Source organism: Protopterus annectens, chromosome 13.part0 (assembly GCF_019279795.1).
Source record: "Protopterus annectens isolate FY-2018-M chromosome 13.part0, PAN1.0, whole genome shotgun sequence".
In the NCBI taxonomy this organism is placed as follows: Eukaryota; Metazoa; Chordata; order Ceratodontiformes; family Protopteridae; genus Protopterus; species Protopterus annectens.
The window spans coordinates 1,045,264,808-1,045,280,856 of record NC_056747.1 but is presented as its reverse complement, the minus strand read 5'-3'; the positions used below and the strand labels follow the sequence as shown (position 1 = coordinate 1,045,280,856).

Sequence of the window (16,049 nt, the reverse complement as noted above, 5' to 3'; positions counted from 1 at the left end):
GGCTTTGCTGTGTCTATTCCTTGTGCTTGGTTCCCAGCACAGAATCTCTTCCATTTATCAGCATAAGATTTTCTAGTACTAGGCCTTCTGGATTCCAAAATGACATCCATCACAGATTTACTGAGAGGTGTTGTTTGAATAATTAGTTGATTAGCCATGCTGCAAGATTCAGAGTTTGGATCTGAGTGTGCAGAATTTGATAGTTCTGCTGAGACAGTATATGAGGTATTTGAGGCAAGTACCATGGAGGAAGATGAGACATATTCCTTAGAAGCGGGCACCAGTGCTGGCAGGGCCATTTTTGGTTTTTCCTGTCTGACTTTTAGTAAGACCTTGGAAAGCGGAGGCAGAGGGGGAAAGGCATAGACTGATAGGTTTTTCCAGATGAAGAATACAGCATCCGCTTTCCATGCTTTTTTTGTGATGATTTCTTGTGCAGAATTTGTCCAGCTGATAATTTTGGGGAGAGGCAAATAGATCTATGTCTGGGCTCCCCCATTTCTGTGTTAGCATGCTGAAGATTTGTGGATCCAGTTTCCATTTGTGAGGGTCCATAAGATTTCTGCTTAGGTCGTCTGCCAGAGTATTTTGCTTTCCTGGCAGGAAATGAGCTTGAAGATGTACTTGGTAAGTCAAGGCTGTGTTCCACAAAGCCATAGCTAGTCTGCAGGTAGGAATGTGTACCTCCCCTGCTTGTTTATGTACCACATAACTATGGTGTTGTCCGCCTTTATCAGTAGTTGTCCTGGATGAAGTAAGTCCTTGAAGGCTGTCAGAGCATTCTGAACAGCTAGCATCTCATTCTGGTTGATATGCAGATGCATTTGGTTTGGGCTCCATTTGCCCTGAATGCATCTCCCTGCCAGGTGGACCCCCCAAGCATAGTCTGATGCATCTGTAGTTGGGGTTTGGGTGGCAGGGGGTACAGTGAATGACAGTCCCTTGTTTTGGTGACATGTCTCTGCCCACCAAAGAAACTCCTGTTGTAGGCAGGGAATGAGAGGGATCATAGCTTCCAGGCTGTGATAATGCTGACTCCATAAACTTTTTAGGTACCACTGAAGTTTCCTCATATGCAGTCTCGCATATGGAATTAGTAGAATGCAGGATGCCATGAACCCCAAAGCCTGCAGAATTTGTTTTGCAGATAACTGGGTTTTTGTTGCCATTTGTTTGAAGTATGCTGTCAGTTGCCTTTGTTTGTCTGGCATGAGGTAAGCCATCTGGGCAGTTGTATTCAAGCTTGCACCCAGGAATGTAATTATTTGAGAGGGTACCAGTTGTGATTTCTGTTCATTTATGGTGTACCCTAGGCATGCTAGAAGCCTTTTTACAAACGCCAGATGTTGAAGAAGAGTGTCCTTGTCCTCTGCTTGAATGAGACAATCGTCCAGATAAGGATAAATTTGAATGTTTTTTTGTTTGCAGAATGCAATAACTGGTGCCAGGCACTTTGTAAAGACCCTGGGCACAGTAGATAAGCCAAAGGGCAGTGCAGAGAATTGGTAGTGCAAAAAACCTGCTTAGAAGCGGAGGTATCTTCTGCACGATTCCCTTATTTGGATATGCAGGTATGCCTTTTTAAGTCTAGAGTTAATAACCAAGCATTCCTGCCTAGCATAGGCAGTAGCTGTTGTAAAGTCAGCATTTTGAATTTTGGAATGTCCAGGTAAGTGTTCAGAATCGATAAGTCCAGTATTGGTCACGAAGAATCATCTTTTCTGGGTACCAGGAAAAGTCTTGAATAAAAACCTTGTCCTTTTTCCTTTTCTGGTACCAGTTGAATAGCCCCCATATCCATGGGGGACTTGACTTGTTTCTGGGCCTCTGCCCACTGGTTTTGTGGCAGATCCGGCCAGCCGTTTGGATTTGGCAAAATATGGAAATGAAATCTGTACCCCTGGGATACTACGTTTAATACCCACTTGTCCTGGGTAATTAACTGCCAATTTTGAGTCTGAAGTGCTAATTTTCCCCCCAAGGGGGCTGCCAAAAGGTAAGTGCTTGGTGCTGGTAGAGGAAAGTCATTGAGACTGCTTACTGTAGGGTTGTGCTTAGTTTCCTCCAGATTTGGAGGTGGAGGCACCCCATTGCTTTGATCTGTAAGAACCCAGTGATTGGTATCTGGAGCCTTTTGAGCAGCTGGATTTGCCCTGAGTGGCTCTGTTGGACACAGGAAAGGACTAATTTTTAGTAGGCCAGTGCCTATTGAATCTGGGTGGCTGCACTTGCAAGAAATCTTTTACAGTTTGCATAGATTTTAGCTTTGTCTTCCATTTTCTTTAAAACCTCTTCTGCCTTATTACCAAAAAGAGTATCATGGTGCAAAAGTGCATCCAACAATTTAGCTTTAACATGATCATGCAGATTTTGCTCCTTGAGCCAGGCATGCCTTCTAATCACAGATCCAGTAACGACGGCCCTACAAGAGGCCTCCAAGGAATCAAAACCACATTGCAAAGTATGCTTTCCAACCTGTTCTGCTGAACGCAATAATTCCTGTAACTCTATTTTCCACACAATCAGAAATCAAGATAATTTTCTGTTTCAGTAAGCCCATAACATGCTGTTGATATTTAAGCATATGAAACTGGCAGTTTAAAGCCCTGATTGCCAAGATTGCAGATGTATAAACCTTCTTACCCCATCTATCCAGCGCCCTGGAATCTCTATCAGAAGGGTTAGGATTTTTGGCTGTAGAGGCTTTTACACCCTTAGGACCCTGAGAAATGGTCTTAGGATCAGCAGCAGGATTTTTGAAAAGAAATTTGTGGGAATCAGGAACCCTGTAATATCTGTCTGGCTTACTAGGAACCGGAGGCAGGGAATCAGGAGCCATGCTTGATTCCGAAAACACAACAATGTCTAATACAGGAGGTATTGCCAAAGGCCTATGCTGAGGAAGAAGGAAATCCCTAAGCCTCTTTTTTGATTCAGAGAAGTCCTGACTCTCCCAGTGAAAATGTTCCCTTAAAGTATGCAGAGTCTCTCCAAAAGAGTAATCCTCAGGAGGAGATGCAGATGGGATGGATTCCTCTGCATCAGAATCCTCATAGGGTGGAATAGAAAATTCCTGATCAGAAGTGGAATCAGAAGAAATGGAAACCTGATCTGAAGATTCAGTCAGTGCCTTGCCTAGGCCTTTTAGCAAGGGGGGGGCTTTGTTTGTTTGTCTTTCGGCTTTTCACAGTAAGGGGTCGCCACAGTGGAACTCCGGTCCGCTAATGACTGGCAGTAGATTTTTACGAAACGCCAAGGTGCCAGCTCGACACTCAACCTTCAACGAAGGCACACCCATTTATGTACGCATGTCTTTTGAACACTACCCAACCGCGGGGAGGACATGCAGATTCCACACGGAAGGCACTCCCAAGCACAGCCGAGAATTAAACGGGAGAACCTCTTGCTGTGAGGTAACAACACTACCGCCGTACCACCACGGCATTACACCCCTAATCAAGGTAATTAAATCTTCAGCCATTTTGATCATCTGTTTTTTTAGGCATTGGGGCCTGAGCACGTGGCTCATGCATCAGTTTTTTAGACATAGAAATTGTTTTTGACCTTGTTTTTGTTGCTGGCGTCGGTTTAATATAAAAATGTTGAGGCCTGAAAACAGCCTCAGAAGCTGGTACCTGCTCAGCGGCTCCGGACCCATCCAAGGGAGAGACATCCACGGGTTCAATACTCTGAAAATCTCACGGCATACCGGACTCCGAATGGGTCTCAGTAGAGGTCTGCAACTCAAAAGTAGCAGGTATCAGGGGCTGCGAAAGCACCTCACTGAGTACCAGCAAACCGGCAACTGGCTTTGGAGAATCTTCGTCTGTTTTGGACCTCGATGGTCTGTCTCTGTCTTTTTCTTTGCGTTTTTTATGAACTCCGGTAGTCAGATTGCTAACTGATGACATTTCAGGATAATTACATCTTGGACCAAAATATTTAGAAGCAAAAATATACTGACGCTTAATAGTGCCTTGGTTAAATCTAGCACAAAACCAACAGCAAGGCACATTATGATCTGGGCCTAGGCAAGGAATACAGTACAAATGAAAATCCTTATGAGGTATTTGGTTCCCACAAGTAATGCAATTATTAACTTTTACTGACATCGATAAGGAACAAGAAAAAGTTTCCCCAACGGGGTACTTAGCTTTAGTTTGAAGACTTCGGTTCTGAAACTCGAATACAAAAATTTCAGGAGTCAGACGACCGGCACTTGCGAAGTGCTTCTGCTTTGGGCACCACACGGCAAGAAAGACTGATTAAAATGGCGTCGGCTGCATGTTTTATACCCCTGACGACCTGACGTCATGGAAGAGGAGAAAGCAACCGACGCAGGACCCAAGACTTTGTTATTCAGGCCAACTGAGGGCAACCTGCCAGCAGATTACCCAAATGTAATGACTGCAACAGTGAAATATGAAGAACATCTGGAAGAATAAGACTACTCATACCATGAAGGAATTTGTACACTCGGCAACTGAAGTTTGTCATCTTGAACTTATCACAATCAAGACAAGAACACCTACAATCACCTCTTCATATAACATATGGTTGAAATTCAAAGAACTGCTGGATAAACTGACTTTAATAACTAACTACTTATCACATTACTTTTTCTGTTTAAAGACTTAGTTTTATAGTATATGCCAATGTAAACAGTTATTTTAGTTGTTGTTTATAATTGTTCTTTTAGATATGTATATTTGTTTTACATTTTTATTATCATATATTAATGTTTTGCTGTTAAAATTTTTAATAAAGACAATTCAGAAAAAATAAATTAATAACTAACTACAAAAATGTGTGCATTACTAATCTGTCTATTTTGTAGACAAGCACATATACATATGTATTTAAGTACATGTGTACCTGGGAATAGCCCACAATCACACAAAACATCTATCTTAATAGTAGCTTATCAGATCAGAAAAAAAAAACAGTATTCAATGCCTTCAAATCTAGTAAGGCTATTATCTGGTAAGGACAACCCCAGTGTACAAACTGGCATGCTTAGATACACAAACACTTTGAGACTACTGAAACACAAGACTTCAGGCTAACATTTTCATCTCCCAGTGCCTTTATATAGAGTACAAATACATAACCTATTTCAATAATGAGGAGGTTCTAAACACAGGCTACATAGTATAAAGCTAGAACACAACAGTTAGAAACAATCAGGTGGTAGTGTTGTGTCTTATTCTTTCTAAGCTATATATTACAGTCAGTTAAATAATTATCTAGAATGCTTTAAAATTCATACAAGTCCATACCTACAGTTATGTTAGCAAACATATTGTAGCCGTAATCAAATCGCACAAAGGTCAGGTATGCTATGTGACATGTGAAGAAGAGTATCAGGACAATTCCAAAGCAGCTGGCTAATACAGGATGCCTAAGGCCCAGTGTTCTGAAAAAAAATTATTGAAAGGTAAAATTCAGCTTTATAAACCATATCAAATGCTATAACACTGCATTTCAACCAAACAGAGCTTTGAGTTGTAGCACATTAAGATTACTAAAGTGCTTGCATTGAAAAACTGATTCAGTAACTGCTCGGGGCTAAAGTTGTTTGGCATTGCAATTAAGAAAAACATGCACTTTTAAAGTACTGTTAACAAACAACAACCTCTTGGAGACAGAAGGGCAGTGTGTGAAATCTTCCACTTTACTTGAAAACAGGCAAGCAAAGAAACACAGCAAAAGTAAAGGGCTTAATGAAACTATTTTTTACAAGTAAAACACGTCACTTCATTAACTACTACTATGCTTTGTGAGTACCCTAAGTTTCTAAAGCACACAGTATGTCCCAAGTGGCATTTTCAATATTCCAAAGAAATACCAGAAGTCTTTTCAGTTAAATGAACACTGTTCTGATCCTTTTACACACTAAATGTTAAGAAGCAACATGTTTCTCATCAGGAGTGCCTAAAACAGCGAGTCCTGCAACTCAAAAAAATTAAAAATAAAAATAAAAAGTGCTACTTCAAAGAAAGTGCATCAAAAGCTGAACTCATCATATCTCCTCATAAGTGTTCCTGCTGTGGGGCTTTGATCTCCTGCACCCTTCACCCAAGGAGGCTATGACCCCTCCATCCCTGCTACTTAAATGTGCTGAGTCCAGGATCACTGTTCCTTGGAGGTGGGATTATACACCAAAATACTGCAACCTTGGACTTGCTACATACTCCCCAAATATTCATATTCACAGTCTCACAATTCAAAGAACCGCAAACATGAGCCTGTTGACATTCAGAGAACCAAGGAGTTACAGAGTTACAATGTTGTTCATCCAACTTAAGTTGTCATATCAATGCTATGATTAATTCTAGGGCTCTTTAACCTGTCCTAAAAGTCAACAGTACACCTAAACTGCTTTAATGGTATCTTCCATGTTTATACTGGCTACCAAAACCAGTTATTAGCATAGCAGAAATTAATAGCATACTATACCCAGTAATTATCACCGTAATTCTCACTTAAACCACAGAACTGTCCGCAACAAAAGCACTGAAGACATAAAGAAATGTTTTTTTACATTCACACTGCTAACCTGAGCGTTCACCTTAAGCATAGTTCTGGCAACAGAAAGAGGAAGAATGTCTGAGGTCCTGGTATTTCAAATAGCTACTGATACACAGCCTCACTATTAAAAATCCTTAAAACTACACAGCATCCAGTAAAAAAAAAAAAAAAAAAAAAAAAAGATAAATGTCTCCTCCTTCTCATCCCTCACCAGCATACGCACTCACCTTAATATTGGCAACATACCTGACACAGCACAGGTACAGCGAGTACAGGATGACAGACGATGCACAGAAATAATCCAATTTCTGCAAAACAACACATTTTATGAAATCACTGGATTAATCAAGATTCAAGTGTTGGTCTCCACAGTAGTTTAAATGTGTGCAAGGATATGAGTGTACTGAAAAAACAGACAAAAAATGAAAAGTAAAAATATGTTTCTAAACAGTTTCATTTTCTCCCCAAATATGTAATATAAGATGTGAAACACAATGCTCTAAAATGCATCATTAACAAGAGCATAAAATGAAATGAAAAAAAAATCAAAAATGACAAAAAGAAATTTGATTACTTAATATTGATGACTTACTTGAACACAGCAAGATAAATATACAGAAGAATAGGGGCACAACTCTCTAAGACTATCAAGCCTGCTGTAATGCTCTTTTTCCTATATGCTCGTATTTCACTTAACCTGACGTATCTGCAGCAACCCGGACAGTTTCAACCTTTACCTTCACAACCAACTTTTCGTTCTACTGCAACTGATGCTGTCACCCACACAAACCACCGACCTTTTCTATGATCTTTAATGAATCAGCTGCTTATCAGGATTATTTGAAAATAAGAGGAAAACAGCTCACAGTCTACATAATAAAACTAAATTACAGCAACATTTCATCTTGAAGAACACCATTCCCTCTTGGTCATATCTCAGAGTATCATATCTTTCTCCTTAATCAAATAAAAAGTAGAGTTGTGTAATTTGCACTTTCCATAACAATTTAAGTTCAAATTCCTCACTGCTGCGGTAGCCTTTTGACTATTTTGGTTGTTTCCTGTCCAAGAAACAACCGACCAGCTTCAGAAATCTCTGGCACCCTCACACACCTTCACTCTGACTACTGATTGGACAGCACAAAGGAGGGAAATCGGCAGTCAAATTCTAGAAATTTTAAGGACTTTGTTGCCCATACAAACAGAAGAGCATATTCATCTTGAACCTCTAAAGATATAACAGTGACAAATAATTTTATATCCCAACAACTAACTATATACAGAAGTGGAGGACGGAAGGTGGGTGCATCTACTTGCAGCAATGAGGAATATGATCGTCTACTGTTATGGTTAAGGGCAACTTACACAACTGTACTATGTTCATCATTCTCATAACTGCATTAGCCTTTTGGTTAAATAGGTTGATTACCAAAGCATATCCAGCCTGGGAGGACAAATAAGGATCCAGAAGCCCCTGGAGAATGTGGTTAGCAAAGCCAGCCCCAGATCTGAAAAAATAATTCAGTACATAATGCTTTGTAAAATTATGTACAGACGACCATGTATTTGCCTCTAGAATGCTTCTAGAGTCCATCCCATTCCAATATGCTGTCAAAGAAAAACAAGTTATGTACTCACCATAACAACAGATCTGTGTTGTCTGTTTCTGTCCTCAATGAGTGGATCTCAGATCAGATGCTGGATCCAGCTTCAGCCATTTTCAAGCTTTGGATCCGGTGCTCAAGCTCCTCCCCTTACCCAAAATTCTCATGTACAGAGCAAGCTATCAAGGCTAAGCCAGCCAGGTTCATCTAGGTGTGACACTTGTGAAGAAAATATAAACCAAAAACAAAAAGAAAATGGATGGGTGGAGGTTGGAAAGTTAAGGAAAGATTGAAATAGATGACACAAATTAAGAAGTTATGTACTCACCATAACGTTCCATCTGAGTAGGTAGCTTCATTTGTCTGCAACCTGTGGGTCTTGGATCCGATATCGGATCCGAGCCGGCAACTTGTTTCAAGCTAATGGATCCGAGCTCCTAGCGCCTCCCTTCACCCATAATCCCCTGCTAACCCTCCATGACCTCAGATCGAGTTTGCCCCTAAATATATGCCCAACAAAAGGGTATCCAACTACAAGTAGATCCGAAGAAGGCCAGGGGGAAGGAGGGGGGGATGGTTGCAGACAAATGAAGCTACAGACTCAGATGGAACGTTATGGTGAGTACATAACTTCTTAATCTGAAGTAGGAAGTTCATTTGTCAGCAACCTGTGGGACAGAGTCCCCAGCTACCTGCACCTTGGGTGGCCATCATGGAAGGATATTGCGAAGCACCGCAGAGCCAAAGGATGCTCTCCCTCTAGAAATCACATCTAGTTTGTAGTGGTTAATAAAGGTATGAGATGAAGCCCAAGTGGCTGCAGAACAAATATCATCCAATGGAACTCTAGACTTGAAGGCCGCAGAAGTAGAAATGGAGCGGGTGGAATGAGCACGAACTCCTTCGGGTGCGGGTCTACCAGAGGCTTGATACGCCAATAGGATACATTGAGAAATCCAGCGTGATAAAGATACTTTTGAGATCGCTTTCCCCAAATTAAATTTGGCAAAGGAAACAAACAGTTGGTCGGATTGTCTATGGCCAGCTGTCTTATGAGTATAAAAGCGAAGCTGCCTATGAACATCTAATGAGTGCAGCTTGTACTCTCTCCCTTATTCTGATATTTAGGGAAGAAAACCGGTAAATTTATGGATTGATTTATGTTGGTTTCTGATACTATTTTGGGAAGAAAAGAGGGATTGATCCTGAGGTACACTCTATCTGGGTGAAAGATCAAGTAAGGAGGCTGCACAGAGAGGGCTTGAAGCTCCGACACTCTTTTTGCTGAAGTGATGGCTACAAGGAATGCTGTTTTCCATGACAAGAATTTGAGATCTACTGAAGCAGCGGGTTCAAAGGGTGGAGCAGTCAAGGCTTGAAGAACTAGTGTAAGATCCCAGGGTGGCACGGCTTCCTTTACAGGGGGTCTAAGTAAGAAGGTGCCCTTGAGAAAGGTTTTACACAACTTGGCCGACATCAAAGGCCCTGTATCATGTCCCACATGGTAATGTGATATAGCTGCCAATTGCACTTTGACAGTTGAACAACTAGCACCTTCCTGAAAGAGTTCAGTTAGGAAGTCTAATATGGATGGAAGAGGAGCCGTAAAGGGATCTAGATCATGATGCTCCGCCCAGATGGAAAAACTTTTCCATTTACTATGGTACACTTTCCTGGTGGAGGGCTTATGCGCTGCCACGAGCATGGCTTTGACTGGTGAAGAGATACCGGGAGTCCTAACTAGGAGTGGAAATGGAGCAACCAAGCTGTCAGTTTCAGATTGTCCAGGTTTGGGGTCGGTAAGTACGACGGATGGGAGATGAGATCCGGAGTGGGATCTAGAATCCAAGGGTGATTCACAAGGTGAGACCACAGGTAAGGGAACCAAATTTGCTGAGGCCAGAATGGGGCAATGAGGATTATCCTGCTCCCCAACCGTGAGGCTTTCTGTAAGAGTTGTAGCATTAGTGGTAGAGGAGGATAGGCATAAAGTAGACCGGGTGGCCAAGCATGCACCAGAGCATCTCTTGGAGTTTCCCCTGGAGGGGGGATAAGAGCGAAGAAATTGCCGCATTTGGTGTTTGATGGAGACGCAAAAAGATCGCAGCAGGGTTGCCCCCATGTTGCGAATATCTGCTTCACTACTAGTGGATTGAGAGACCACTCGTATGGGGTAAGAAGGGTGCGGACTGAGCTTGTCTGCTAGGATGTTGGTCCTCCCCGGAATGTGCGCTGCAATCAGAAAGCGGTTGGAGGAGATCGCCCATTCCCACACTCTCATGGCTTCACAGCATAGAGGGTAAGATCTGGTTCCCCCCTGTTTGTTGATGTACCAGACCACCGACATGTTGTCCGACTGAATTGCAATCGTTCCTATGGGGAGGAGGTCCTGAAGTGCTTGCAACGCAAACAGCACCGCTCTCATCTCCAGAACGTTGATATGCAGGGAGGTCTCTGTGTCGTTCCACGTGCCTTGGAATGTCCTGCCTGAATAATGCCCCCCGCACCTGAGGCGGGAAGCGTCCGTGGTCACCGTGGCGAGAGGGGGAGAGGTGCAGAAGGGACGGCCCGTATGGAAGTTCGAGGCTTGGAGCCACCATAGTAGCGCCCTCCTGCAAGCCTTGCTGATAGCAGTGGGATGGTGGAGAGGAAGGGATAGAAAAGACCATTGCACTAGAAGAGTCCATTGCAGTACCCGCATGTTCAAATGGGCGCATGGAAATAGCGTAATCGCTGCCGCCATGGAGCCTAGTGCCCTCAGGACCAATTCCGCTGGTGAAGTTTCTGATTGGAGGATAGCCCGCACATGGAGTTGTAAATTCCGGATTCTCTCGGGAGTTAGGAAGGCTCGCAACTCTCTGGTGTCTATTCTGGCACCTATGAATTCTATGACCTGCGTTGGAGCCAGAAGAGATTTGTCGACGTTGATGGTAATGCCTAACTGTGGGGCTAGACGGAGAAAGAAGTCTCTGGCTGAGCAAAGTAGATGCCTTGTTGGTGCGGTCAGGAGCCAGTCGTCCAGGTACGGAAAGACCTGTATTCCCTGGAGTCTCAGGTGGGCCGCAATCACTGCTAATACCTTGGTGAACACCCTGGGGGCTGTGGTGAGGCCAAAGGGAAGGACCCTGAACTGGTAGTGACTGGCCCCCAGCCGGAAGCGAAGGAACCTCCTGGATCGTCTGTCCATTAGAATGTGGTAGTTCCCATCTTTGAGGTCTATGGAGCACATCCAATCGTTCTCCCTTAAAAGGGGGAGAATAGATTGAAGAGTGACCATTCGGAATTTTTCCCTGGTTACTGACAGGTTCAAGCGGGAAAAGTCTAGAATCGGTCTCAAGTCCCCCGTCTTTTTTGGCACCAAAAAGAACCTGGAGTAGAACCCTAATCCGAGCTGGTCTTGGGGGATGGGCTGGATGGCTCTTTTTCTTAGCAGTTGCTGAATTGCTGTAGCTGCGGCCTCCCTCTGATTGGGTGGTAAATCGGGGAGGTTCTTGGATTTGGGGACATGGAGTAATGGTATTTTGTACCCTCCGGATATAATGCGAAGCACCCAGCGGTCTGTCGTGATGGACTCCCATGCCGCTAGGTGTTTCGAGAAGCGCCCCCGACTGCCTCCAGAGTGGAGCAGCCGAGCAACCCTTCAGGGCTGCTGCGCGGGCCGCTCAGAGAAAGGTTCTCTGGATCCAAAGTTTCTCGGAGCCCCTCTGCCCCTGGGGCGGCGTCCTCCCTGTCCTCCTCTGCCACGGTTGGACTTGTTGTCCAGAGCGGGTTGGGAATGTTGTGATTTTCAGAACCACATCTTCTTCTGACCCTTTTGGTTCCTTGAAAAGGACCGCTGGGGAGCAGAGAAGCGGACTCCGACGGCAGACAACGTCTTCCCGTCCTTCTCGCTCTGGACAAGTGTCTCGCGAACTGTTTTGCCAAACAGGGCGGAACCATCGAAAGGGGTGTTCGCAAAGGACGCTTTAAAGGGCTCCGCAAAGTCACAATGACGGAGCCAGGCCTGACGTCTCATGACTAGGCCTGCTCTGCTAGCCCTAGTGGCTCCCTCTGTGGCATGGGACAATAGCCGCATAGAGGTGTTTGAAATTGATCTCAGAGTGGCCATTCAGGTGGAGTACAATTGCTTGTCATCCTCCGACATGGACTCGGGGGAAGCAGCATATTCTTTGATAAGATCCCGCTGCATCCTGATGACATGTGCCATATAGTTCAGAGACCTTACCGAGAAGGTCGCTGAACTAAAAACTCGCTTCCCTAAGCGGTCCATCAAGTGGGACTCTCTGATCGGTGGATGGACTGAGGGGCTCTCCTGAGCCAATTCCCTCTTCGTGGCTGCCGCCGTCAACATGGCATCTACGGGGGGCCCCTTACTCCAGTGTGATCGGTCTGAGGGGGGTATTTTATCCGGGCGTTTTGGTACTGGCTCCATGGTGTCCGGATCCTTCCACGCCCTGGTGGTAATGAGGTCCACCAGGGGGTCGGCCGGAGGGGACACCCAAGAGGTAGACGGGCCTGCCTCGAATGCCTCCAGAAACACAGACTCGTCAGATGAAGACTTGGGGGCAGACCACCCGCCTCCGATCCTCAGCATTTCCATGATGTCTCCAAAGGAGACATCCTCAGGGGGCGATCTTGGGGAGCGTTCCCCTTCCTCCAAGTCCGTGTCCTCTGTTAAAGACTCAGGGGAGTCCACGTGCCTCCTTTTGCACTTATGCTTGCGGGGCACTTCCTCGGGGAGCTGTCCGAGGAGGCCTCGCCAGCAACATCTTGTTCCAATGGAACCATCTGTGACATTGAAGCAGGCTGTCCCTTTGGCCGGGTGATGGAAGCCTGGCCCAGCAGAGAGGGAGTGCAGGGAGGAGCCGAGACAAGGACCGGGGGTCCGGATGCTCTCAACAGAGCCCTCTCCACAACATCGAAGGCCGAGGGAGAACCACTCTCTCTTGGATCCGAAAGTCGGCTCCCACTCGGATCCGATGAAGGGATCGGAGCCGGCGCCAAGACCATCGGATCCGAAGGACCAGTGCGCTCTGACCTGGACGGAGCTGAAGGCACACTGAATCCCTCAGATCCGAAGCTCGGGCCACGGCTCCGAGAGGTTGGATCTGACAGGCTTGAGGGCAGGGTTGGATCTGAAGTACCAAGTACTGTCGGCGCCAACCCACCCCCAGCTCCAACGCTGCTCGGCTCTGAACGCTCCGAACCCGGATAGCGGGTCGGAGAAGGAGCAATAGAATGTCGAAGGGGGGGGGAGGCAAGAGCACTCCCATCTGCAGCTGGGCCTGGATGAACCTTCGCATCATCCGGTCCAAGTCTGCATCGGACATACTAAAAGTAGATCTCGAAGAGGTCACCGAGGCAGGCCTGGAATGCCGCCTCGATGACCTCGACGGAGATCGGGCCTCCTCCTCCTCAGGCCCAGGGGAGAAGCAAGGGGATCGGAGCCGAGGAGAAGGAGGAGACCTAGAAGCAGTGGAGGGAGAAGCCCGCTTAGCTGGCGGGGCCGTAACGGAGGTCTCGGCCCGCCGCTTGTGGTGCTTCTCCCTCTGTTTCTCCCTCCTGGCCTCCCTGTCCTCAGACACTTTAGTGGGAGTTTGAGTCCCGGACGGAGGATGGGGGGCAGGAGTGGCAGCAACCACAGGCTGTGGTGGAGCCACGGGAGCAGCGGAGGCAGCGGAGGCCAAAGCAGAGTCCGGGGGTAAAAGTCCCGCCAAGACCAGCTTCGACCTCCGCTCTTTCAGTGCCCTGGGGTTGAATGCTGCACAGATGGTACAGCCTGAGGTAAGGTGTTCAACCCCAAGGCACGAAGCACGAGTGTGGCCATCAGCCGGGGAGAGCTTATGGCCACACTCGGTACATTTAGAAAAGATGGCTTTTGGGGCCTCAACCATACTTAAAAGAAAAGATACCTACACAAACACACAGGCCCCAAAAACTCAACACACACACACACACACACACACACACACACACACACACACACACACACCACTAATTGAAGGAGGGAAAACTAATTAAAGTAAATATAGTTTTAATACTAAAGGATACCTAACACTTACACACTTTTTATTTTTAAACAAAAAAGAATATTTAGACAGAAAAACACAGTTAGTTGACTACTTAGCTGATGAGCTCAAGGGAATCCAGCTATCCACAAGTGCGGCAAACTAGATCTAAGGTCATGGAGGGTTAGCAGGGGATTATGGGTGAAGGGAGGAGCTAGGAGCTCGGATCCATTAGCTTGAAACAAGTTGCCGGCTCGGATCTGATATCGATCCAAGACCCACAGGTTACGACAAATGAACTTCCTACTTCAGATCTATTGTTAAGGTTAGTATACAACTTCCACATTTGATGTTGTCTTTTCCATCAGTTCCTCAATGAACAGGACTGCGTCCCCAGCTACATTAAGACTTGGGTGGCTTCATGGAAGGATATTCCGGAGCATTGTTGAACCAAAGGAGGCTCTAGATCTTGACCGTATGTCCAATTTGCAATGTGAAATGAAAGTATAAGCCTTGGACCAGGTATCCACAGCGCAAAAGTTAATAGACACTCTATAAAAAAAAAAGTAGAGGAAGCTACTAATCTAGTGGAACGAGCTCTTGGAATTGTAGGCAAAGATGAGCCTCGGTCTTTGTAGATATAAAATATATAATGAACACCAGTGGAGGGTGACTTCAGATACTTTTTTGCCTAGCTTAGCAGTTGAAAATAAAACAAATACTTGGTCAGATTTTCTTACAGGTTTTGTTCAATGCAGGTAAAAATGTAACTGATGATAAATATCCAGGAGATGTAATATACATTCACCTTTGTTAGAAAAATTTGGAAAGAACACTGGGAGGTTAGTCGGCTAGTTAATGGAAGATGCAGGCGCTACCTTTAGGAGAAAGGAGGGGTTGATCTTCAGAGACACTCTGACTGACCTTATGAAAAAGGCATAAAGGAGTTAAGGGGAGCCAAAATTTATCAAACCATTCCTGGGTGACTTCTCTGAGAGGAAATTACAGCAAAGAACTTCACAGAAGGATATTCCATGAATATGCATTTGGTGTTGCGGGGAAAAGCAAAGCAGCAGCAGCAAGGTCAGCCCCAGTGGCTGAAAATCTACTCCGTTACAAGGTTGAGGGACCAGTCCCGAGGGAGTAGGATCAACCTGCTCAAGTTATGGGGTAGAATATTAGATTTCTCTGGAATGTGAGCTGCTACCAGAATACTGTGAGAATATATTGCCAATTGCCAGACTCTGATTACCTCTCAACTCAATGGACAGGATATGGTTCCTCCCTGTTTGTTGAAGTACCAAACTAATGCCATGTTGTCTGTCTGGATAGACATCACACCGAAAGGGAGATAGTCCTGAAAGTCTGCAACACTAGGAGAACTGCTCTCATCTCCAGAACACTGATGTGTAAACTGACCTCTGTTTGGGACCATGTGCCTTGGACAGTCTTTCCCAAGTAATGCCCTTCTATTCCAGGTGGGAAGAGTCTGTGGTCACTATGGCTTGGGGAGATGGGAGAATGAAGGGTTGCCCTTGTACTACATGAGGAGACTCCAGCCACCACTGTGTGTGTGTTCTGCAAATCCTCTTCAGTGACATTTGAAGAGACATGAGCAGTTTCCTGATTGACCAAAGAACAGTCAGTGCCCACTGAAATATCCACACATAGTATATGGTTAGAGGTACTAGTGTGATAGAAGTTACCATTGATCCCAGAAGGCAAAGAATTATTCTTGCTGGTGGCTTCCGATAGGATGAGGCACTTTGGGCTTGTTGATGGATGGATGTAACTCTTGGGTGGGGAAACACTGCTATCTGTAGTTTTGTGTCCAGATGTGCTCCAATAAATTCCAAAGATTATTGGATATGTGTAAGATCAGGTTTCATTCAAATGCATTTTTTTC

General features: G+C 45.2%; 1 protein-coding gene across 1 annotated transcript in view; it reads right to left on the bottom strand.

Annotated features, from left to right (window-relative positions):
• PGAP3 (post-GPI attachment to proteins phospholipase 3) overlaps positions 1-16,049 on the bottom strand; it is a 571,410-nt gene that overhangs the window by 160,257 nt on the left and 395,104 nt on the right. Inside the window, exons 5-6 of the mRNA XM_044055039.1 lie at positions 6,778-6,839; positions 5,280-5,416 (exon numbers count right to left, since the gene is read on the bottom strand). Of these exons, the coding sequence (XP_043910974.1) occupies positions 5,280-5,416; positions 6,778-6,839 (199 nt within the window). The remainder of the gene's footprint in view (positions 1-5,279; positions 5,417-6,777; positions 6,840-16,049) is intronic.